General features: G+C 42.1%; 1 protein-coding gene across 1 annotated transcript in view; it reads left to right on the top strand.

The window, feature by feature from the left end:
- The window catches only part of AFF3 (ALF transcription elongation factor 3), a 1926848-nt gene that overhangs the window by 883661 nt on the left and 1017397 nt on the right, over window positions 1-25790 (top strand). Inside the window, exon 4 of the mRNA XM_078658016.1 lies at window positions 17231-17275. Within this exon, the coding sequence (XP_078514142.1) occupies window positions 17231-17275 (45 nt within the window). The remainder of the gene's footprint in view (window positions 1-17230; window positions 17276-25790) is intronic.

Here is a 25790-nt window from a genome sequence, read left to right as displayed (position 1 = left end):
GTAAAGCACTCTGATTCAGACGCTCTGTATAGACTTATCTTTGATGTGAACATTTACTGTAGTAAAGAGCTCTGATACCTTCAGGTCCAGCTAGAGCCATATAAAATTCTCAAATGAATAAATAAATACCTTGAAGTTCTCCTTATCTTATGTAACATTTCCTAAACCCTGATTTACACATGTATGATTTGTTGACACTGTATAATGAGTGTGTGATGTAAAAAATACTCTAACACCCTACAATAATATGAATAGCAGGTCATGGGGTGGGGCGCCAACAAATATTGTCGCCTCAGACACCACCAGCACTAAAGTCAGCCCTGCTTAAATGTTACCACCTGAGAATCTACCGACTACATGCAGGTGGTGAAAATATGCCTTCATGCTTACAGTACTGGGTTTTTCTTTTCCAAAATCTTCTGTACTATTGGTTAGATTGAAAGTAAAGCGGTCAACAACATTCAGAAATCATGTGTTTTTTTTAAAGAAAACAAGAATACCTTTGGGGTCCCAATGACCTGGAGTCATCTGGTCATCCTGCCTGATACACGAGATTTTGTTAAAGCTCAAAAAATAATCAGATGCTGAAAGGTATGGTGGTATGAATTTGTTTTATTTGCTTGGTAAATCGAGGGACCGTGTCTGTAACACATCCGGGGAGTATTTCATTTTAATAAAACACAGACATCTGCATTATGAGAAGTACTGTTGGCTTTCAAGTGGAGGCACAGAGAACAAGGACACAAAATTGTTCCTAGCTAGCCTCTGCTGTGAACTTTTTTCTCAAAGAAAAATGAACAAGCCAACTGCAAGATTATTTTACAAATTGATGTTTTGATTGCATTGTGCTTTTGTCTGCCCAGTTTGTTTTATAAGAGCACTACATAATTGAAAAGAAAAATGAGTTTTTACAGACTCAATTCACAGTGTTTGTTTTCCTGTTTCTCATGCGAAGCGAGCAGATAGAGCTTTTCAAAGACTAGAAATGTAATACAATACTTTAACATACCCGAGGCTACTTGGTTTTTTATTTATTTATTTATTTATTTATTTATTTATTTATGTGGTTTTGTATACACCGGACATGGCCCAAGCACTTTCAATCGCTTTAGAGATTCGAGATCGAGCTCCAAGAGTGACATTATATATGGGATAAAGTGCCCCCCTGCAGTACATTATAAAGATTTTGCAAGTCACTGTAGAGTTCTTTGTCCATACAGAGGAACGAGGCACAATGCAGAGTTCCTTTATAAGGTTCTGGAACTCTGAGATGACTTTCCAATATCCTGATCATGAACAGTAGTGGTTACATTAATACTTTATCCATACAATACATGGCAACACCATCACCTTTGCTACAAACCATTTAAATCCTTGGTGCATTGCTCTTTCATAAGAAAGAGAGTATGTTTGCAAATAAATTGATTCTGAAGTGCAAAATGAAACACATCAAAAACGTTGTTAGATATGTGTTGCAAAAAGATACTAGAATCAGTTTAATTCAAGTCAGTTTCATTTATTTATATTAGAGGACTAGGTGCGTCTCAAGCCACGTATTATAAATAAATTAGAGACATGTATTTATAAAGAAATTGCAGAATCCCATGTATTATATAATGATATTACATTCTAGGAAACAGAGTGAAAGATATTTACAAAAAAACTACAGAAAATCTAAAATAAGACAATAGAATCCATATGTGCAAAATGTAAAATGTGCATAATTGCAACACATCTTAGCTACTGAATTACAAAATGGAATGACTTAGAGCAGATAAGAGTCAGAAAGAAGAGGGGAAAATCAAGGAATGCAGTAATAGATGAGAGCTGAGGGGGTTAGGTATATATACAAAAGAAATAATTGATGGATGGAATGCTGGACAGTGCAAACATTCACCCCCAGTCACAAGGATCTGGGTTAAATCCATCATTCTTTTGCTCACCACACCACCCCAGATTGGAACCAGCCATATGAAACAGTCCAGCCCGAACTGCCAAGCCAGGTCCTCCCCGGACCGGAAACAAGCATCCTGGGACCAGTTTCAGGGCATCACCCTTCATCAGCCAGGCTAGCTTGAATCCAGTGGTGTGGTGAGCATGGGACCCACATCAGGGCATACCCTTCCCACTTAGGGCGACAAATGCAAAAGAAACAATGGATGGATGGAATGCTGGACAATGCAAACATTTGCCCCCAGTCACAAGGATCGGGGTAAATCCATCATTTTTTTGCTCACCACACCATCCCAGTTTGGACCCAGCCATATCTAAATCAGTCTTGACCCTGTTCCTTGTGGGAACAGTCCAGCCTGAACTGCCAAGCCAATTCCTCCCTGGAATGGAAACAAGCATCCTGGGACCGGTTTCAGGGCATCACCCTTCATCAGCCAGGCTAGCTTGAATCCAGTGGTTTAGTGTACATGGGACCCACATCGGGGCATACCCTTCCCACTTAGGGCTACATATGCAAAAGAAACAATTGAAGGATGGAATGCTGGACAATGCAAACATCGATTGTTCTTTTTGCACTTGTCATCCAGAGTGTTATTGGCGTGCCCAGACGTGGGTCCCGTGCTCTCCATGCCACTGGAATCCAGCTATCCTGGCTGTTGAAGGGTGAAACCCTGAAACCGGCCCTAGAATGCTTGTTTCCAGTCCAGGGAGGACCTGGCCCGGCAGTTCAGGCTGGACTGTTCCCATTAGGCACAAGGTCAGGACTTATTTGCATATGGCTGGGTTCAAACTGGAATGGCATGGTGAGAAAAAACACAATGGATTTAGGCCCAGGTCTTTGTACTGGGGTGAATGTATGACATTGTTCTGCATCCTGTCCATCAGTTGTCCTTTTTGCATTTGTCACCCGAGTGGGACCGGTATGCCCAGACGTGGGTCCCCTGCTCTCCATGCCATTGGAATCAAGCTATCTTGGCTGATGAGGGGTGAAACACCAAAATCGGTTCTAGGATGCTTGTTTCCAGTCCAGGGAGGACCTGACCTGGCAGTTCGGGCTGGACTGTTCCCAATGGGCACAGGGTCAAGACTGATTTGCATATGGCTGGGTTCAAACTGGAATGGCATGGTGAGCAAAAGAACGATTAATTTGAGCCAGATCTCTGTACTGGGATGAAAGTATGACACTGTTCTTCTGCATTCTGTCCATCAGTTGTTCTTTTTGCATTTGTCATCCCGAGTGTTATTGGCATGCCCAGACGTGGGTCCCGTGCTCTCCATGCCACTGGAATCCAGCTATCCTGGCTGTTGAAGGGTGAAACCCTGAAACCGGCCCTAGAATGCTTGTTTCCAGTCCAGGGAGGACCTGGCCTGGCAGTTCAGGCTGGACTGTTCCCATTAGGCACAAGGTCAGGACTTATTTGCATATGGCTGGGTTCAAACTGGAATGGCATGGTGAGAAAAATCACAATGGATTTAGGCCCAGGTCTTTGTACTGGGGTGAATGTATGACATTGTTCTGCATCCTGTCCATCAGTTGTCCTTTTTGCATTTGTCACCCGAGTGGGACCGGTATGCCCAGACGTGGGTCCCCTGCTCTCCATGCCATTGGAATCAAGCTATCTTGGCTGATGAGGGGTGAAACACCAAAATCGGTTCTAGGATGCTTGTTTCCAGTCCAGGGAGGACCTGACCTGACAGTTCGGGCTGGACTGTTCCCAATGGGCACAGGGTCAAGACTGATTTGCATATGGCTGGGTTCAAACTGGAATGGCATGGTGAGCAAAAGAACGATTAATTTAGGCCAGATCTCTGTACTGGGATGAAAGTATGACACTGTTCTTCTGCATTCTGTCCATCAGTTGTTCTTTTTGCATGTGTCACCTCGAGTGGGACAGGTATGCCCAGACGTGGGTTCTGTGCTCTCCAAGCCACTGGAATCAAGCTATCCTGGCTGATGAGGGGTGAAACCCCGAAACTGGTCCTAGGATGTTTGCTTCCAGTCCAGGGAGGACCTGGCAGTTCAGGCTGGACTGTTCCCATTAGGCACAGGGTCAAGACTGATTTGCATATGGCTGGGTTCAAACTGGAATGGCATGGTGAGCAAAAAAACAATGGATTTAGGCCAGATCTCTGTACTGGGGTGAAAGTATGACATTGTTCTGCATTCTGTGCATGAGTTGTTCTTTTTGCATTTGTCACCCCGAGTGGGACGGGTGTGCCCAAACGTGGGTCCTGTGCTCTCCAAGCCACTGGAATCAAGCTATTCTGGCTGATGAGGTGTGAAACCCCGAAACAGGTCCTAGGATGCTTGTTTCCAGTCCTTGGAGGACCTGGCCTGGCAGTTCGGGCTCAACTGTTCCCATTGGGCACAGGGTCAAGACTGATTTGCATATGGCTGAGTTCAAACTGGAATGGCATGGTGAGCAAAAAATGATGGCGTTTGGCCCAGATCTCTGTACTGGGGTGAATGTAGGACATTGTTCTGCATTCTGGTATCAGTTGTTCTTTTTACATTTGTCACCCCGAGTGGTACTGGTATGCCCAAAAGTGGGTCCTGTGCTCTCCAAGCCACTGGAATCAAGCTATTCTGGCTGATGAGGTGTGAAACCCCGAAACAGGTCCTAGGATGCTTGTTTCCAGTCCTTGGAGGACCTGGCCTGGCAGTTCGGGCTCAACTGTTCCCATTGGGCACAGGGTCCAGACTGATTTGCATATGGCTGTGTTCAAACTGAAATGGCACGGTGAACAAAAAAACAATGGCTTTAGACCCAAATCTCTGTACTGGGGTGAATGTATGACATTGTTCTGCATTCTGTCCATCAGTTGATCTTTTTGGAGTGGATTAAATAGGCATAAAACAGATTTGAAAAAATTGGGATGAAGTTGGGAGAGAGAGAAATAAGTATTATAGTATCAGGACAATGTCAATGGTCTTAAAAACAGCTTGATGTGCTTTTGTGGTAAAAGAATGACATTGCCATGTGGCATTTATTGAAAGTCTGCACTGGCAAACATTGTCACTTTTACCTCTACTTTAAATTAACTCGTCCCACTGGTATTTGACATGTGATATATTTGCCATTTAGAGAGCAGGCACTACAGACTGAATCCTCTTTTGGTGTCCAAATATTAGGTTTTATCACTCACTCAACTTACGAATGACTATTTGGCTTTTAGTGGATGACAGTCAGTCTGTTGCGTTAATGACAACTCAAGTATAGCTCTTGAAGGTTTGCTCTCCAACCCACGGGAGACCAAGTGAACATGAAAGACAGGTTATGGTAGTCCTGCAGAACTCCCACTCAGTACATAGTTAAAGAGAAGTAATTGCTTTTGGGTTACTAATAATCTCTGGAAAGGTCTCAGGGGTACCATGGTAACAGTAAACCTTTTTCTTTCCTCACAGTATCACTCACACAGCACTATGAAGCACAGGCCCTTTTAACAAAACATATTTATTACAACGGTGCAAACCTATTTCTTAATATCTCTAAAATAATCACACAGGATATCATAGAAACAGTAAGAACGTATGTTGAAAACAATGAGAATAAGATTAACATTCTTAACATGGTTGAAATGACTAAACCTAATTCAATGTGCTATTCTAGGAGAGCATGTAATAGAGTAACTTGCACTCTAGAGTTTCTCAGGAAGAAATGGCGTACTGCATGCCTTGTTCTTTATTTATTTGCGGTTTTTATAGAGCGCAACACTCATCCCGAGGGATATCACGGCGCTTATACCAGATAGCAACTACTGATGGCGGATGCTAAGAAGCTAGAGTTTGGGGAAGAGGTGGTTTTTCAGTTTTTTCCGAAACTGAAGATAATTTGTAGTATGTCTCAGGTCGGTGGGGAGCTCATTCCACCTCTTTGCTGCCAAATAGGAAAAGGAGCGTCCACCTGTTCTAACTTTGTGGATGCGTTTCGTCTTGGCCAAAGCAGAATGGCAAGAGCGAAAGTTCCAAGTGGAAACATAAAATTCGATCTTCCCTTGAAGAATTGTGGGGCCGGTTTTATGTAGAGCCCTGTGGGCATGGCTCAGCAATTTAAAAGCAGCCCTCTGACTCATCGGTAGCCAATGGAGTGTCTTTAAGCATTCCGATGCCGAGTCTAATTTGCCCTTGTTGCAGATAAGTTTGGCCGCCAGATTTTGCAAAACTTGCAGGCGAGAGAACAGATGTTCATTCATCCCCACAAATAGTGCATTGCCATAGTCCAAGCGACTGACCAGTATGGCCTGTGTAACTGAGCGTCTGCAATCCAGGGGTATCCATGGGAAAATCTTGGCCAGGAGTTTTAAAATGGCAAAGCCCTTGCCACAAAGGGATCGAACATGATTCTTCATGGACAAGTCATCGTCCATGATAATTCCCAGGTTCCTGGCATGTTGCTTTGGAGTGGGGGCCAAACCCAGTGAAGGTGGCCACCATGTGGCGTCCCATACACGTTTGGCACCACCAAACAGTAGAATCTCTGACTTGCATGCGTTCAACTTTAGGCAGTGGGCATGCATCCACTGGGCCATTTCGGAGAGGCAGTCATGTAGCTTGGTTTTGGTTATATCAGGCCCTTCGTCCATGGTCACCATCAGCTGCGTATCATCCGCATAAGAGCAGATGCCGATGCCCCACTTCCTTCCAATGTCGGCAAGAGATGACATATAGACATTGAAAAGAGTGGGGCTCAGTGAGGCCCCTGGGGGACCCCGCAGCTGATGGGATTGGGCCTGGAATAGAACTGATCCATATGTACCGCCTGAGTGCGGTTGCTCAGGAAAGACTGTAGCCAGTTCAGTGCCGTAGATTGAATGCCTTTATTCCGAAGTATGTTCAACAGGCAGTTGTGGGATACCGTGTCAAATGCCGCTGACAGGTCAAGCAGTATTAGCGCCACCGCTCCACCTTGATCGGTGGAGGATCTGATACTGTCCGACACTGCCAGCAGCGTTGCCTCGGTGCTGTTATTGGCTCGAAAGCCAGTTTGGGTGGAATCCAGAAGGGAGTTATTTTCTAGGTACCTGGTCAACTGCACATTCACCAGTTTCTCTAAGACTTTGGAGAGGTAGGGAAGCTGGGAGATCGGTCTGTAATTCTCTGGGTTGGCTCTGTCTGTCATTATCATAAGAGCTGTTGAGAAAATGCTCCCTCTGAAAGGAATTCATGCCCTGTGGTAGTAATCTTATCAGTATCAGGCAAGACACATCATCTTCTCTGAGTGCCGGCAATAACCAAGATCGTCCTCGGACAGTATCTTGCAGGATCATTTGAGGACAAATCTACCCAAAGGGTCTAGTGGTGGTCCTTAAATGCTAAACATTATCAGGGATGAAAACCTCTGACATAATTTCAGGAATATGATACATAGATTATCGGCACCAGAGATTCTAGACACATCTTTAAGAAGATAGGAGACAAGGGGACATCAGTTTGAACGACACCGATTTGATGATTTATCTAGGGATGTTTCTTGATGGCGCTGACATATTGATAAGGGAACATTTGTTCCAGACTGGGTGGTTCATCAGGTGTTATATCTGGGCCATTATTAGAATGACTTGATACTCTCCCCATTCTGCTGATGAACAGGGTGGACGACCTTCATATTATTATTGTTTATAACATACGACAGTAAGTTGACAGAATTTGGGAGAAATGTTGCCCTAGATAGAGTTGGGGGCCTGATTGAAATGGAGCCAGACCTTAGGGACTTTATGTCATGTCGACCTACAATGTCTGCAGGTAGCTCTTTATCCTCTGAGTTATTTTCATTGAGATAAAACTATTCAGCTAGACTCTTGCATTCAATTTCCTTTGGTGCGCTGATCCTCGTTTGCACAAATACCTTTTACTTTGCACCCCTGCCATTAAACCTCCTCTAATACCATGCTTTCTGGTGTGCGCATATGATCTTCCACCAATATATGTCATATCAGCTCCTCTGAAATGCTTAACTTGTAAAACAAAAACATATAAGTACAGGGGCCCAAAGTTTTTCTTAGGAGCACACCGACAATGCTGGTAAATGCGGGTGTTGCTGAATACCAAGGCTGTCTGTCTTTTTTTGCACATTATGCCTCTTTCTCTCACCACACTGGCACAAATTAATTACTGCTCCTCTGTCCTTTCATATTGTGATTGCTGGAAAGTAATTATACTATACGGTATGTAGTACCGTTTAGATGGGTGGTTGAGATCAAATTATGAAAAGAAAACATCCCTCAGGCCAAAGTGAGCACAGACCCTCACCCACTAAAGTGGCATGCTTCATCACCGGGTCATGCTCCTAATTGGGAGGGTACTGCAATGCCCAATGTGCCTCACAAGGAGGCACTTTGCTTGAGATCATCTCTATTGCGGACCTGTTTGAAAAATTGCCAAACAATATGCAATGCCCCAAATTAGTAATAAGGCAATTGAAATTAATAAATTGGACTCAGTAATTAAAATTATCTAAGGGTTTCTGGAAGCCCTTTATTTTTGGTTAGACGCCCCTGGCAAAGGCTCAAACCAAATGGGACTCCTAAGTAAGTGATGGCTCCTAAGTTTGTCAGTCAGTCAACATGTTTCTCACACTTCCTGCCACTTAGATTGACCTCCTGGTTCGTGGTACAGGTTAGGCTACTGGTGGTGTCTTCAAGACGAACAAATAGATCTTATGGAAATCTCACGATCACAACTTCCCAAGGGGTCCGAGTAAATTACGAAAAGGGTCTGAGAGCATTTACCAACGCGTATATTTCTGCATTAGGGGTGTAAATGGCATGATTAATAACCTGCACACACAGATTAAATGATTTATCTTTATCTTTTTCTACTTGGGCATCTAGCATGCACACGTAGGGTGTTGAGCCACAAAAATAGATTAGGCATGACTTTTCTAGGTCCTGACGAAGCACCATTGACCCATTTCTAGGCAGGAAGGGCAAGAAACAAAATCTACTGACTGACAAACTTAGGGACCATCATTTCTGCAAGAGTTCCAGTTGTTTTTACCCACTTCGGTGGGTGAGGGTCTGTGCATCATAAAAAGGGAGCTCTCTTTGGTATGAAGGGTATTATCTTTCCATAATTTAATCTGAATCAGCCATCTAAATGGAACTCCACACAATATAATATTATTCATAATCCTATGGGGGGACATGTGCTAGACCGATCAACATCCCTCCCTACTTTTCTTTTGTAATATATTGTTGGAAATGAACAATGTTTGTGTGGTATGCCCCCAGAGATTGCCTTCTGTTTGTGAACCCATTTTTGTTGGGCATAGAACTCTGTGCACTTTACCCTCGCCATGCAGTGATAAAGTGTTTATGCTCTCTTTTGTAACCCATTGACCATGGCACGAATTCCGCCACGGTGCGGGAGAAATAATGAGTGGGTGTGGTTCGACAGCCCTCGGCCATCCTCCACACACGCACACCGTGACTTCGGACGGCCGGGGGGCGTCTGACGCATCGAACGGGTTAAACATGTTTTAAGCTAGCATACAATTAATTTGCAAATTGAATTGAAAGTCACTAGTATATGGTACTACCTGTGTGCGGGACCGGTAAATTAAATGCTACTAGTAGGCTGCAGCACGCATTATGCCATCCAGTGCTGTAGCCCTGTAAAGCATATCTCCAGACCTGCTACTGCAGCCTTGTTAAGCAGTTACAAAACTGTCATTCTAACCAACCAAATTCTTCCTTCTTGACCGGCCTACACCCTCCTTTTTAATATTTATTCATCACCCCTAAGTTAGGACTTATTGCTCAATAGTCCAGGCTGCATGGAATTTAAAAGTATGACATTTAGAAATTAATCTCTTGCATGTCCTGGCAGGGAATCATCCCCCAAATCGTTTTTTATTGTGGCAAGGCTGACTCTGCCATAGGAGAACCCAGAGTTACATAATAACAACTTATAATGCTTAGTTGCAGTTTGGGAGTAGCTACAAACATGATTCAAAGACTCCTCATAATATTACATTTAAAATCCAATTTAATGGTAAGGTCGGATTTTACATTGCTATTTTGGAAAATGCATTTTAAAAAAATCTGTCTTGCTCCTGCCTAAAACCAAAAGGCCTTTTGCCAGTTTCCAACTGTCACCTGACTTCTGATGGTTTCCTGGAGAGAGAGGTGTATTGCGCCCAACAGTGGACAAGGAGACCTGGGCGTGGGGAGGGAGTTTCCCTCCTTGAAAGGATGGCCTTGGGGCTGTGTCCAAACTCTTCCTGAACTTCAAAGAATGCCCACCCTGACACTGGCAGATGAAGCTCAAACGTAGGTCTGCCTCCATTTTGTGCTTCTAGTCTGGCTGGCTCTAAACCCAGTGGGAGAGGGGACACTACCCAGAACTGTTTAGAGGGACGACAAAGGATTGATCCCCACCCACAGGCTGGCACTGGGCAAAACAGTGGTACCCCAGGACTCTCGTCAGAACACTCCTGGACGTGTGAAGAATTACAAGAAGGATTGATCTGTCTGAATCCTGAAGGGGAACTGGACCTGCGTGCCTTGAATCCATGACCCTAGAAGGGACTTGAAGGGGTAGTTGGCTGACTTGCTGGTTGAGCTAGAGGGAAACAACAAGCTTTCAAAGGCAATTTTTCTGCTTTCCAGCTTGTCAATCCCAAATGGACCTTGTCTCCTTTACAGGTAATAGTGAGTCCTGACCTTCAAGTGTCACCCCAAGGTCCTAGACCCATAGTTGTGATTACAATGTCACCTCTCTGTGCAACTGCAAACTTCACCAGATTTGACTCCGAGAATCGATGCCTGCAGCCTTCTTCGACGGCATCACTGAAATTTAATGGGGAGCAGTACCTGATTGATGGGTTCACCAGACTTGATGCAGAGCAGAACCTGATCACTGCTGACAAACTTAGTCGTCAGCTTCACGAGGCCTGCCACCAATCAGCTACCGATTGACTCCAAGACCTTGCACAGCAGCTTCTCGTCATTGTCAACCAATGCTTCGGATGCAGCTTGCAGCTGGCCCCAGTGACGGCTCATTGATGACCACTTTTCCTCCAGAAAACTTCCTAAATCAGAATGGAAACTTTCCACCAGAATTAACCTGGTCACTGTATTCCACCAGTGATGCATCGTAGAAGGCCCTAACTTTTGGCTTTGGCTCAATCTAGCAGGACCAGACACTTGCAATTGGCATATTGCGCTTTATAGTGCTATTTTTAACTCAAACTCTAAAATTTCATATCTCTGTTTCTACATATTGGATTTTGTTGTTTTGGTATCATTTTATTTATTTATTCAAATTATATCTATTTTTGGAAAATGTGTTTGGGATTTTGCTTGTGTTGTGTTTTCACTTTATTTCTATTACTTTATTACTGCTTGACTACTGCATACATATTTTACACATTACCTCTAAGTTAAGCCTGACTGCTCTGTGCCAAACTAATACATGTTTGAGCACATGTTTATTTATTGACTTTAGTGGTTCATCCTCACAAGGATTGGGTTTACTAATTTCTGTAGGTTCTCACCCCCTCAACTAATACTCCAATTTCTTACATCCATCTACTGTTCCCCTTGTCACAGTGCAACCCTCATGTTTATAATTGCTACACCAAATCTGCTTATGTAGAGAGCATTGAAACCAATTTGGGTCTTGTTCATTCTTTACAAACTCTATAAATAAATAACCTGCATTATAGGTTTTAAAGCATTCAATCTTCCTGCCACATATTTGAATTCCTCTTTGTGGCAAGTAAACAATATTATATCATTGCCAGCTGATCCCCCTAGTATAAATTCAGCTAGTCCTTGATTGTGCATTTAATTTTGAATTGGTGAGCAGGATAATGAGACTCAAAAACTAATATGTTATATAATCGCAATATGTAAATTTAAGGTTGATACATGATTCAGTCCTTTGATTCCTATAAAGTTACTCATTTAATAAAGATTGAAATGTACTCAAAAATCATCATATTCACACACACTAGTAATGGAAGATTAATTGAGTTGAAAATTGCAGTCAAACGCATGCTTCAAAGTTGACGTGATTCACCCTCTTCCTTCACAGTGATTTAATCACAGGATCATGCTAGAGCCAGGGAATGCTTGACACTCCTATTGCTGGTGATGCCCTTTGGTATCACTTTGTTCGCCCTAAGTTGGCAGGGTATGCCCAGACATGGGTCCCTTGCTCACTTTGCCACTGGATTCAAGATAGCCTGGCTGATGAGGGTTATGAACCCAAAACCAGTTCCAGGATGATTGTGTCCGGTCCAGGGAAGACATGGCTTGGCAGTTCGGGCTGGACTGTTCCCATGAGGCACAGGGTCAGACTGATTTGCATATGACCATGCCTGAACTGGGGTGGTGGAGTGAGCTAAAGAATGGTGATGGATTAAACCCAGATCACTTGACTGGGGGTGAGTGTTTGATTTGCTCAAACTTTCCGTCCATCATCCCCTTTGTCATCCCCTTTGATATCGGGGTGATGCCAAGGTGGCAGCACGTTTCATTGATTGTACCAACATAATCTGACTTCACCCAACAAATTGGATACGGTAGGTAGACTCTATTCATGATAACAAGGGCTACTGCTCTCCCCTGATCATAGCAGTACCCAAGTTAGAATGTGAAGGCTGGACTGGTAAGCAAATGCCCTTAAGACCCCGAAGGGAAAAACTTTCAGAGGCAGATGACACAAATGAAAGAAGAACCACTCCAGGGGGTGAGGCTTGAAATAATCAGGACACTAACGTGTTGAGAACTAGGTGGGTAAAGATCTGGAATCCATAAGACTTGAAGAAGATTCCTAACTGCAGGGAAAATAATCCTACGAAAAATCTAAAAGAAAATCAACAGGACCAAATCTAGAGCAAGGGGGGAAGAACTGAAAAGAAAATACCACTGGCAGCGTTGTGGCACCCTCTTCAATGAACTCAGAAGTCTTACATGCTAGAAAAAGAGAAAACATCAGAAAAAGTACAGGAGCCATTTTGGATTGGGATGTCATCACTAGAGTCCGATGAGCATCCATCTTAGATTGGAAATGTGATATAGCCTGGCTTCTCCTTTTCCTTAACTTCCTTCAAAGCCAACAAGGAAGAAAGAGAAGATTTTGTAAGGTATGATTTCTTGGCAATAATACATTTTCCTAAAAACCTCTTCCATATAAGATTTTAGCATTCTCTGTAAGAGAGTCATTCATATTTACGAACCCGCCGAAAAGTACCATGAACCTGAAATATGGTTATGGCATTCTTGGTGCCCTTGGCTAGCTCATTATGCTAGAAGCACAATACAATGACAACACCAACCATTATCATCGACCTCTATCGCCCTGTGGATCGCTGTAAACTGACCTTTGTTCAATGGGCTACAGTGGTTACATATCAGACTGCATATTCTCGGGTGCTGTTTAAGAACATGCATTGGTAAAGTCAATATAAATGGCCTTAGCAAACTGGTGTGTTTTGTATGTTTTTAAAATGTATTGCAAACATATGCCACAAATATAAATAGAATAAGTAAAGATAGCAAGCTGCTGCCTAATATGATGCCTATATGCTTGTAATAAAAAGTTTAAATTAAAAAATAAATAATCTGTGTAATTGAAATAGAGCAGTGAGGGTGATTCTTAGCAAAGCAGGCGTGCTTTGAATAGGTAGGTCACTTTCTGAACTCCCTGCGCAGGCTTATAGATCGCGAAGAGCCGCCGCGCCTAGACACCTACGGGTATTAGCACGCGTTAAAAATCTAAATATCATTTCATTTCAGGTATAGAAACCTTTTTCAGTTTCAATGCACACCACAGGAAAACACGCTTCTTATTGTTACAGAGAAAAGGAGCTATTCCTTTCGAACTACTGTGACCTAATAACGTTGCTTAACCCCTTCGGGGCTGATGACGAGCTCAGCTCTTCATGAGCGTAACCCGCCGTGCGCTGATGACGAGATGTCTAACAAAATAAAAAAAGGACAAATAATGGAAGGGAAAAATTCATTCAGAGGTAAAGAATTGGCCCAAGAGTCCTGGCAGAGAAGTGCACTGCTTTGTTATGCAGATGTGCACACGTGATCAGGAAAATGCTGTCAAGCCCAGGACAAGAGAGCCAATATGCTGAAGTATTCTGACCGACGGTTCAATACTGCATTCTGTGTTGGGTGAAAACAACATTTAAATGACTGTTGGTCAGGCCAGTGGGTAAAGAGTGCTCACCAAAACACTCTATGTAATTATGCATGCATATATTTTTATGATTTTGTTTGATTACATGAGGCTATTGAGACAGCGAAAGCGGTCTCTAGGCCACACCTATATTAGGAGTGACACGTGTTCCATAAATATTCCAGAGAAGCAATAAACCACTGTTACTCTGGCATTCCACTCACTGGCCCCAGTGGGTTATTGAGGAGAAAAAACAATTTTGCCCTTGGTATTTCTTTTTCAAAATACCAATGATCTTTTCTTTGATGTAGAGTCACACGTGTAGTCTCTGATCTGTTCCAGCACTTGTTTGAAAAATGATCCATTCATAACATAATTCCATATGGCAATTGAAGTTTTTGCTGAAGAGTAGAGTTTATTAAAAAAAAATAACTTGACTTCTTTTCTTTACACGTAATAATTGATGTTATTCTTTGAGAAATTTCACTGCAACATCAAGAAGGAAGCAATTGAGTTTTTATTTTTTTCCCAGCGGATCACTCACTTTTTAGTTTCAATGATTCCGAGAACATTCGAGACATGTATAGGCAATGTGCATGCATGGAGACAAATACATATGTTAAAAAATATTCAGAAGCCACAGCTAGAGATGATTGTTTCCTGTGTTTATTTTATGGAAATAAAAACACTCCAAGTCTAAGAAATAGTACGGTGTTACACACAAAGGCATTTCTGACCATAAACATATGTTTACAGTCGAAAATGCCTTCCAGGAATTCATAAAAGGAATTCTGCCCGATGCAAGTGGATTTATAGTGGTGGATTTCTCCATCATGACTGTGGGGAAATGTGCAGTAGCTTACGTGCTACGGGTGGAAAGTGGGTGGAACAGGCTTTTTAAAAAATGTACCTTTACATATCGGGGACTATTTCTCCAGAGCTAAAGTCACAGGTATATAGAAATACACACTGGGGAAAAGGGGTCCCTGGGGGCATGTCAAATGCATTCCGAATGGTACCACTGCAAACATGAGCCTTACAAATCCTTTTAGGGGTATTACTGGGAATATTTGTGAATTCTAAAAAAACAAAATGGTACATCTGCACCTTTTTGTAATAGTACGTTTATAAGTACAGATTTCCAACTGCAATGGTTCCTTTGTCCTTTGGTTTACCAAACATTTTCATCCCTCAATATGAATTCTCTGACCCCTGTCAGATCTCAGACTTGTGTTTAGATTACATATACTGTAAGGTGAGTAGGTCAGCCGCGACCTGCGCAGGTAAGAGCTTTGGGGTGGTTGGGGCCAGGTGGGGGGGGGGGGGGAGAATTTCGACATACGACGATGAGGGGAAATTAATTATTTATTTAATTTCCCCTCGTGGTCGTCTGTCGAGTCCCTCCTAACCCGGCCCACCGCTCTTTCCTTCACGAGCCGCGGCTGGTTACGGAACAGACTCTGTGAATATCTTTCTAGTTCCCTTCTTGATTGCTATTTCCAAGCTTCAAGTGGAAGTGATTCATAAAAAGGTATGGGTTTATGTTTATTTCATTTGTATTTTATTTGAGGATTTTGTAAAGGGTCACTAACCACCCTGCAATGGCCTCACAGTTTTTTTGGGGAGGGAGCATAATAGAGGGAGTGTGGGGTACACTAATGTACAGATGCAAGAACCCATTGGTCCTGTTGGATCATCCAGCAAAAATGAACAATGTCATATAATGTCCTCTGCGAATATGTCTACAACATGATGGCATAGCCTTGAAAAGTAGCAAGAGTCCTGATGGCGGCGATGGCCAAGAGGAGGAAGGTAAAGGTGGTCTTAGGGATCTGACTGCCCAATACAGAAGTGGCCATAGGGTAAAGTGAAGAGGCAAAAAAAGGATGCACGATACACTTAGGCGATTTATTAGGTTTGTGACCAGAAATCAGTCTTTCTCGGTTCAGCTAAAGCTGCTGTCAGCTTGCTGTAAAGATTTAATATGGAGGAATAAAGATAATGGTGGTAGACCATGGGACAATATTTGCAAAACCAGAAATTTGTCCTGCGTCATATAATACTTGTTTGCAGGTCTGGACTGGGGACCAAGGGGCAGATGTATCAAAATACCTATTTGCGATTCTCAAATAGCGATTTTTTGAGAATCGCTATTTGAGAATTGCAAAATGGTATGTATATAAAAATTCTCTGTTTTTTTGCGATTTCTTAAAATTCCTTAATTGCGATTAGCAAATTGCTAATCGCAATTAAGGAATAATTTCCCATTCATTTCTATGGGCCAGGAGGCCCATAGGAAGGAATGTGAAGTTATTCTCAATTTGCGATTCGCAATTTGCTAATCGCAAATTGAGAATAATTTCAATGGTGCAAGGGTGTCTTAAGGACACCCTGCTGCACCCCTGAAATTTACATGTGTGCGCATATGGCGCACATACATGCCCTAAGGGCATGTATGAGCGCCACATGGCACCTTTACAAATGCCAAAAAGTGCATTTGTAAAAGAATTCGCAAATTACCACCAACTACAAGTTGGTGGTAATTTGCGATGTCTTAGTGTAAATTCGCAAAACTTAATTGCTTCTTACATAGCATTTAAGGAATCGCAATTTGCGATTCCTTAAATGCTTACGCAATATTAAGGAATCGCAAAATGTGCGATTCCTTAATATTGCGATGCGTTTTAGTTGATACATTCCATTTTCCGATTTTTTTGTCGCAAACGCTGCTTTTTACCGATTCGCAGCGTTTGCGACAAAAAAATCGTTTGATACATCTTCCTCCAAAAGTAACCCTAAAATGTTTCAAATACAAGCACCTTATTGTATCAAGCAAATCCATTCCTCTGCAGGTGTGTTTGAGGGGTGGACTGCTGGATATCCCACAGAGACAGGCGTTCGAAAAATATGGACTAACTCTCCTTTTTTAAATCCAAGTCTGTCACAAAATACAACCGAATTTTCCCTTTGCAGGAGCAAGGCCGGACCACCCCGCCTTTGCGGCCCTGCGTCTTTGTTTATCCTACAACTTAGTGTTAGAAAGTAGTCCCAGGCCACCCCACCCTATAACGGGTGGCTCGTTGGCAAGCTGCCACCATAAATGTGAACAATCTGCTAACCGGTTTTTTCTTTCATTTTCAGGAGCCTGGGCCAGGAGACAACAGCTGTGTTGAAGAAATCTTGCGGGTAGGAACATTTCTAAATAATCTACAGTCTAGATAATGCAATGAGTAGCAGATGTCTGTGTAGAACCTAGAAGAAAAATGTTTTTGATATACAAAAACAATATTTTCTTTCAAAGTCTTAACGCAGCAATGTAATTCCAATTATTCTGTCTCCAGCTCGCAGGCTACCGTGCCATGGTTTCCACCAGATATTGGAAGCAGTTTTGGAGCCCTGCCAAAAGACATACCCCCAGATGCATCAAGCATCCATTTTGCGATTCCTTATTTGCGAAAAATAAGGATTCGCTAATAAGGAATAGCAAAATGCTATGCATGAAGAAATCGCTAAAAAAAATTCGATTTCATAATATTCCTTAATTGCGAGTCGCAATTAAGGAATACCTCCCCATTCATTCCTATGGGCCTAGAGGCCCATAGGAATGAATGGGAAGACATTCTCAATTTGCGATTAGCAATTAGCGAATCGCAAATTGAGAATGCAATTTCAAGGGTGCAGGGGTGTCCAAAGGACACCCTGTGGCACCCCTGAAATCAATCTGTGCACAAATGTTGCGCACGCACGTGCCCTAAGGGCATGTGTGTGCACAACATGAAATTTGAAAAATGCACAAAAGTGCATTTTTCAAAGTTTTTGCAAATTACCATGAAGTTCAACTTCATGGTAATTTGCTCCCCCTATTAGAGAAATCGCTAATTTTTTTACTTTGTTGCATTGCGTTTAAGGAATCTCAATTTGGGATTCCTTAAATGCAATCGCAATTTAAGGAATCTCAATTTAGAGATTCCTTAAATCGCAATTTTTGCATTTGGGATGATGCATCCCAAATGCAAAAAATACCGGTCGCAAAGGGGCAGATTCTGAGAATCTGCCCCTTTCCGACCAGATTTTCCTTTCATGCATCTGGGCCTTAATCCATACTTTAACAATGTCCCTCCGAAAAGGACACTGAGTTTTAATTCTGATTCTTGTGGATGAGGTCGCATTTAGTTCGTGTTAATCAGGAATGATTGCCAAATTGAAAGTTGGCCAAGATTCATGTTTTAATTCGTTGGTGAAATGCGCAAGATTTGAGAATTCAAATAGGTGAGATTTGCAACATTTCACAATTTTCTGTGATTTTTCTTCATAGGATACTTGTTCGTGTAGAAAATGTCGTCCAACAGGGCATTTTCTGCTCCAATCATCACTGGTCAGCATCTCACATGTCTTTCTTTATGCAAGGTAGAGCAATGAAATGTCAAAAAACGCACCCCCTAGCTGACAGGTCACAGACAACACTTATGCATTGCTTACACCTGAGCCAAGCACGTGTTGGAAGATCTTATGTAATTGGCATGACGAATGTCTCAAAACATAGAATTGATCTTTCAGTACACAAGCAGGTGGTTAGTGGTGTTGTCTGCTGCCAAATGTAAATGTAAATGTAAATGTACAGGAATTTATATAGCGCAAATCACCAAGCAGTTTCTAAGCGCTTGCTTAGGGAACCCGTCCTGGTATTCCCCTGTGAGATAACCCCAGCAGGGTATCCGCAAGGTGAAAGCCAGGCATCAAGCCGCGAGGGGCCGTTGTGGAGATTAAGCAAGCTATTGCCCAGAGTCGCAGAGTGTGAACCCGTGAATCGAGTAGGCACCGGAGCGAGAATTGTCGAGTCCATGGACATTTTAGGACTCAAGACCAAGGATACTCCTATTCAGAGGGCTTCTCTTATTCTGCTTTTTTAAGTAAAATATAGAATGAAAAATGTATTCGTATGATGCCCCGAGTCTTGTTAAATTTATTTGGAGTAATGTTCAAAGATTCACACTGTAAAGATGATTAAACATCATCATGTATCTTCACAAGTTCCTTTACTCCAGTTGCTCTTACATTAAATTGAAATATGATCGATACTGACTTACCAGTGCAGCTAGAATCAGCTGACTCAGCTGTCAAGAGAAGAACCTATACACCCTGGAACACTCGCTACATCCATCATCCAACACCAGGTCAGGTAGATGTACTGAGTCAGACACAGCACCTTCTCATACACAAGACAAACTCGACTCAGATCCCACTGCAACACCTCTGTGAGATGACTGAGGTATTTCTAAACTGACCGACATCTTTCTAGAATGACTCAGATGTTTCAAACATGACTACGGTTATTATATAATGATTATTTTTTACGTGCATGGCTAAAGGCTTTCTAATGTGGCCAAAGTATTTGTAAATTGACTAAATTTCTTAGAAAATGGGATATTTCTAAAACGATGGTTATGTTTCAAAGTTGACTATGGCATTTTTAAGTTCTTCGGCCTCAGTCAAGGTCTAAGGGGAGTGGAAGCTATGGATAACTCGAAAGGCCAAGCTTTGCTTGCCTCAAGCCAGGTTGGAGTCACCACTACTGTGATAGGATCATTAGCAAACACTTTCTTGGAGTGTTGAGGCCAGGGTCCATTTTTAGGACACTTGTTGCAAGAGGCCAAGACACTGGTATTGACAGGATTGTTAATTGTAGGTACACTAAACAACTCATACTGTGACAAACAAAGAATACAGCACCTATTTGCTCCCAGAAAGATGTATGTAACCCATATAACCTTTGTGGAAGCATCCACACTGCTGGTAACCACTAACCGCAGAAGTTCCTGAGCTTGTACTTGCTAAAATGGTGCCTATTATCCACTGAAGGGGTGTTTGCACTTTGCAATGCAACTTCTTCTGAAGCATTTCCTCTTGTTCAGGATCAGGCAGGAAATGTATCACTATGGAAGTTCCCGTGTTAAAGTATAATATAATACATGGGATTCTGTTGTCCCTATATATTCACCTGTCTCTAATTTCTTCATAATTGGTAATGTGTGATGCACCCAGTTGCTTATTGTAAAGAAAAGACATCAGAACTCTCTGACAGTTATTCTCAAATTCTTGTGGCATTCGACATGGGCCACACCGGAAATTGAACAGAGACAATCATACAGAATTGTCTTACCCTGGACCGTGCCCTAAAAATTCCTTGTTTGTCCTTTATTGACAAAACACTTAAAACAGTATTAGGTCTTCCAGGACTTGTAGATCCAGCTTAGATGTTAACATTTGAGAAGGCAGCAATAAAGGCTGTTTTGTTTGATGTTAGAGCAAGGTATTTGAAAACAAGATGTTTCTAATATCTGTTTGCAGGTAAAGAGCAGTGGGTGATGAGAAGAAACATACAGTGGTAACGTGTATGGCCCATATCTTACCTCTAGGCTGTAAACCTATCTTGCCTGGGAGCTGAATTATCAGCATTGTTACCTCTTGACTAGACTATGGTTAAGCAATGTACCCCATGCTCTTTTGTCAGTTGTGTGCAAGATTAAGAAAACAATCTTTACAACCAATTTTTATTGCACATACAATTAGAGACCTCAAAGCTGTTATGAGTTTTCTGTTTAGAATGGAATCCCCAATTATCACTTTTAACGTGGTTTCGTTTATTTGTAAAGCAATTTACTGAAAGAGAATTTTTGAGAAGGAGGATATTGCACGTGCCTGAAGACTTTCTACATGGTTATCAAAATAGTCTTATAATATGTAATGGAATATGAATGTTTATTTTATTCATGAGCTTTTAAAAAAATCGGTTTTGTATTGTTTTATTATGTGATTTTATGGGCCATATTGATAACGTGGAAATAAAGCTTTGAACTCAAACTCGCCATCAAAACTCCACTGGTATAAGCTATTACAGTCGAGTTCTGACATCACAATGCCTGCTGCCTGCAGCTGAGGTGACGCTGGTCAGGTCATGAAGCAGCTGTTTAAAGCAATGAAAATGAAATGTTGCTTTTATTTCTTCTGCTCTATTTTTTTAGCTTACAATGGAAAGTAGAGAGAACATGTTTATTTTTGACTTCCGTAGGTAGTTAAGGAAAAGTTAAAATCTTTCTACATCTTTCTACACATTCAAAGCTGCTGCAGATTTTTTTTTTAAACCTGACTTGTATTGAACTTTTTTTAAACCTGACTTGTATTGAACTTTTTCTAATATCGGTTTGCAACAAATATCCAGCAATTTTATGTGAAGTGTTTAATTTTGCACCAGAGCTTTTATTTGTATTCTTCATGTTTGCAAACATGCTCACTCTTTCATATGAAAGAGTTATGCACCAAGGATAAGTGGTTTGTGGGAAAGGTGATGGCGTGATCAGGTATTATATAGGATAAAGTCCCCTTGGCATACATGATAAGGATATTGCAATTCTCCTCAGGGTTCCATAACCTTATAAAGGAACTTGACCTACGGTCTCATTCCTCTATATGTTTATGGAACTCCTCAGTGACTAGCAACATCCTTATAATGTACAGCACGGGGTACTTTATCCCTTATATTGTTTCCAAGGTACTGCGATCAAGCATATTCCAAGAAATACTCAGCTATGCAGTCTTAGTGCTTTGATAAATAAATTGCTCCCATGTTGTGGTTTGTGACTTTTTAAGATTATAATTTTTTTTTAAGATGGCGCAAGAAAAGCAAAACACTAACCAAGGTCTTTTTATGATAACAGGAGTGTTTCCCTTCATTACTAAGGTCTCATTTAGGTGTAAAAGCAGGAGCGGCCCAAGCAGGTAAGATCGGTGGGGGCCTCGGCAGACGATCACGAGGGAAAATTAAATAAATATAAAATGTTCCCTTGTCAATGTCTGTCGACTCCCCCCCCACCCCAGCTCAACCTCTCTTACCTGTACGGGCCGCTCCTGTGTAGAAGGTCTTTCAAAAATGTCTAAGGGGCAGATGTATCAAAATACTTATTAGCGATTCTCAAATAGCGATATTTTGAGAATTGCTATTTGAGAATTGCAAAATAGTATGTATCTAACAAAATCGCAATTTTTAGCGATTCCTTAATATTCCCTATTTGCGAATAGCAAATTGCAAATTCGCAATTAAGGAATAATTTCCTATTCATTTCTATGGGCCAGGAAGCCCATAGGAATGAATGGGAAGTTATTCTCAATTTGCAATTCGCAATTTGAGAATCGCAAATTGAGAATAATTTCAAGGGTGCCATAAGGACACCCTGATGCACCCCTGAAATTTAAATGTGTGCGCATATGGCGTACATGCATGCCCTAAGGGCATGTATGTGCGCCACATGGCACCTTCACAAATGGCAAAAAGTGCATTTGTGGAAGAATTCCCAGTTTATCACCAACTTGAAGTTGGTGGTAATTTGCGATTTCTTAATTGGAAATCGCACAACTTGGGTGCTTCATACATAGCATTTAAGGAATCGCAATTTGCGATTCCTTAAATGCTGACGCAAAATTAAGGAATCGCAAAATGTGCGATTCCTTAATTTTGCGATGCGTTTTAAATGATGCATAGCATTTTTCGATTTTTTGACGCAAACGCTGCTTTTTAGCGAATCGCAGAGTTTGCAACAAAAAAATCGTTTGATACATCTGCCCCTAAGTTCTTTGAAGATGAACCACAATCTTTACAAAATACCTTATGTTTTTTAAGGAGAGCAATATTTCCTAAGATTGACAACATATACAATTGCATCCCTTCATGGAGTGGGTTTAGCTCCATATTTAAAGCATAGTTAGAAAATGTCAACATTCATATTTCTATTGATGATGGTCTTTCTAAAACCAATGGCATCTTTTTTCTAGGAAAGGATAATAAAATAAGCCTACCTCCACAACTGTGAGCTCTATCAGAGATTACAGCAAGGAAAATGATTGCCCTGCAAAGTCACATTGGTCAGCCCAAAGGAAACACTATGTGCATGGAAGCATGCCAAAGGCACTCTTCTATTATGTTATAATACTCCTTTAAAGGACTAATGGGAACAACCAAATGTCAATCCATCAACACAGAACCTAATTTAATGGATGCCTTTTGGTTTAAACTTTCATGCAGCTTCCCACACTGAACGTTTGAAATGCATCTCCATGCATCTTGCATTGTCCCCCGTCATGCATGTGATCTTCAGCATGTTATAAACTTTTTGTTAAAATTAGTATAGCATTAGTTCCTAGCACAGCCACAACTATTTTATGGTTATTGGCCCTAACCTCAAACAAGCTAAGGGTCTCAAATACATGATGAGGGACCCACAGCTGAGTAAAGGCCCATCATCTTCAAAATAATGCACCCTGTATCTGCTGCCTATGCTAGTACAGGGGCTCGCGGGGATCTTTAGGGCAACCATAGGATAGCAAAGAGCATCTTATGTCTGCTGTTTCCCAGTCCTGGTGACATCCCTCACTGAATAAAAGTCACTACAGCTTCAGTTTTAAGTGCCACTCAGTGACAGTAGCCACCAGGGAAGGAAGTTCAAAGGTGACTATGCCTTTACCAAGATATACAAATTGGTTTCTTACATTTCTGCATCTGGTGCACTCCCCTTGCTCCCTCAGTGACAGCTGACACTACATAGTAGTTACAGTTGATGTCCGTCATGCACTGCTCCTATTGTAATTTGCAGGTGGTAGGAAAATGCGAGCACAACATTAACCCTCCTTCAGTTTTAACTAGCCTCCTTGGAACGCAGTCACTGATCACTTAGTGCCCACTTTACTTTATACGGATTTTTATTAACTGAAGAGACAACTTGGTATTGCTGTGTCCCTCCATGATGACCTACTGAAGGGGGTAAGGGTTACCAGGGACCCCTTCAAACTTCTCCCTCAGGCAGATGCAGCCACTTAATGCACCCACCTGTCGCAGGATTTCTGTCTGCCCCTTGCAGTGTAGGCAGGTACCACCTACAAAGGAAAAGATGAATCGGCTGCTTTAAGCAGCCGCATCATTTTTCTAATGCGTTACCACCAGGGCAGGTACATGTTCACAGCTACCCTGGGGAAGGCGAATTGGTGGTAATAGGATGCACTGCCCTGGTCTGCACTAGGCTCATCTTGTTAAAGTTACCAATGGCGTACACCAAGGTAGTGCGCCTTTCCCACAATTCGGGCCCTGGAACTCTTTTTCATTCACAGTTTCAGATTCTACATCGGTCAGATTGCCACTTGTTGAGTTCATGCAGAATCAGATTCTGGTGGTGCGAGACTCTTGCATATTTCAGTTGAGTAGGCCAAGTTGGTTATATAGAGGTTGTGCTGATGACGGAGAAATGTGTGATGAAAACTGACAGCAGCAAGAATTGTCTGCATGGTGCTGAGATAGACATAGCAAACACAAGGAGATGATGGACGGAGCGCTGAAACTTTTCAGACACTCACCCCCAGTCACAGATCTGGGTTGAATCCATCATTATTCTTTAGCTCACCTCGCCAACCCAGTTCAGACACAGCTATAACCAAATCAGTCTTGACCCTGTGCCTCATGGGAACAGTCCAGCCCGTACTGCCAAGGCATGTCTTCCCTGGACCGGAAACAAGCTAGACGTAACCAGTGAATTGGTTTTGGGTCACTGGTGATTTGGTTAAGGCAGGATAGGTTCGCTCAGGGCAGCCTGGACTGGTCATTGGTGTGATAGGTGTAGCCCCCTCCCCAGCCTGGGACCATGCAAATGAATATGGCACACACCGAGCTCTATAACAGATGTCTTTATTCCTCAGCATACGATCACACACAGCACTCTCATTAAGTCATAACCATTCATTACCACACCTTACCACCTACCAGCAAGTTACATAATTCCTCTATTGAGTCCACCCAGAACCGCAAGGGTCCAAGCACACAGTCTCATGACATTACATTAGGCATCTTGGTGAGCAAGGTGGCCTGATCATAATTGTTGTGCTTGGAGTGACATGTAACATTGAATTGGCCCCTCATATTGTGGTGATTGCCGACAAAATGATGAAGATGTGTAGGAAAGTGCAAGGCGCAAGCGTTTGATTTGTCCCATGTAGTCACAACACACGTTTATTGTTCAAAAGCTTTATTGAGAAGGGTGCCATCCAATTTATACCAGTCTAGTGTATTTCTACAAGTCTGGCACACTTCTAATAACGCTCCTCTAACAACAGTAACATAAAATTGGTAAATTTCACAATTGCACAGCCCAGAATTTCAGATTTAGATGCTTTGTTCTTTGAGATAGGTCTCCTACTACATTATTTTGTACTGTTGGTATGCCCAACAGTACTGTATTGGCTCATGCATGTTATGCTCTTATTAAGAGGCGGTGCTTTCAGAAGGTGAAATATCGGGGGATGTGACAAATTTGTATGGGGAGTGTGTTATCTTGAATACACTGAGAATGGGGTTCCTTATAGAAGACCTTGTGGAAGTAGGGGACTGTGGGATGGTAGATGAGAGGCCATGGTTGTGGAGATATATGACCCACTTGGCTTGCGGGAATTCTCCTACTGGTCTATGTACTTATAGTAGAGTGACCAGATCTTGAGAACAACAAACTAGGACATTTTGCAAAAATAGAAGAAGGACTGCAATTTTACACCAACGGTGCTGCGCAGAATGACAACTCTTATCAACTTAGGAACACCGAAGCACTAAAAAAAATGTATATATATTGTTAAAATCAGCATCATACCGGTCAGTTAAATTTCTTCCTTT

This window comes from Lissotriton helveticus, chromosome 8, assembly GCF_964261635.1.
Source record: "Lissotriton helveticus chromosome 8, aLisHel1.1, whole genome shotgun sequence".
NCBI classification, from domain to species: Eukaryota; Metazoa; Chordata; class Amphibia; order Caudata; family Salamandridae; genus Lissotriton; species Lissotriton helveticus.
This window is presented reverse-complemented; position numbering and strand designations above follow the sequence as displayed.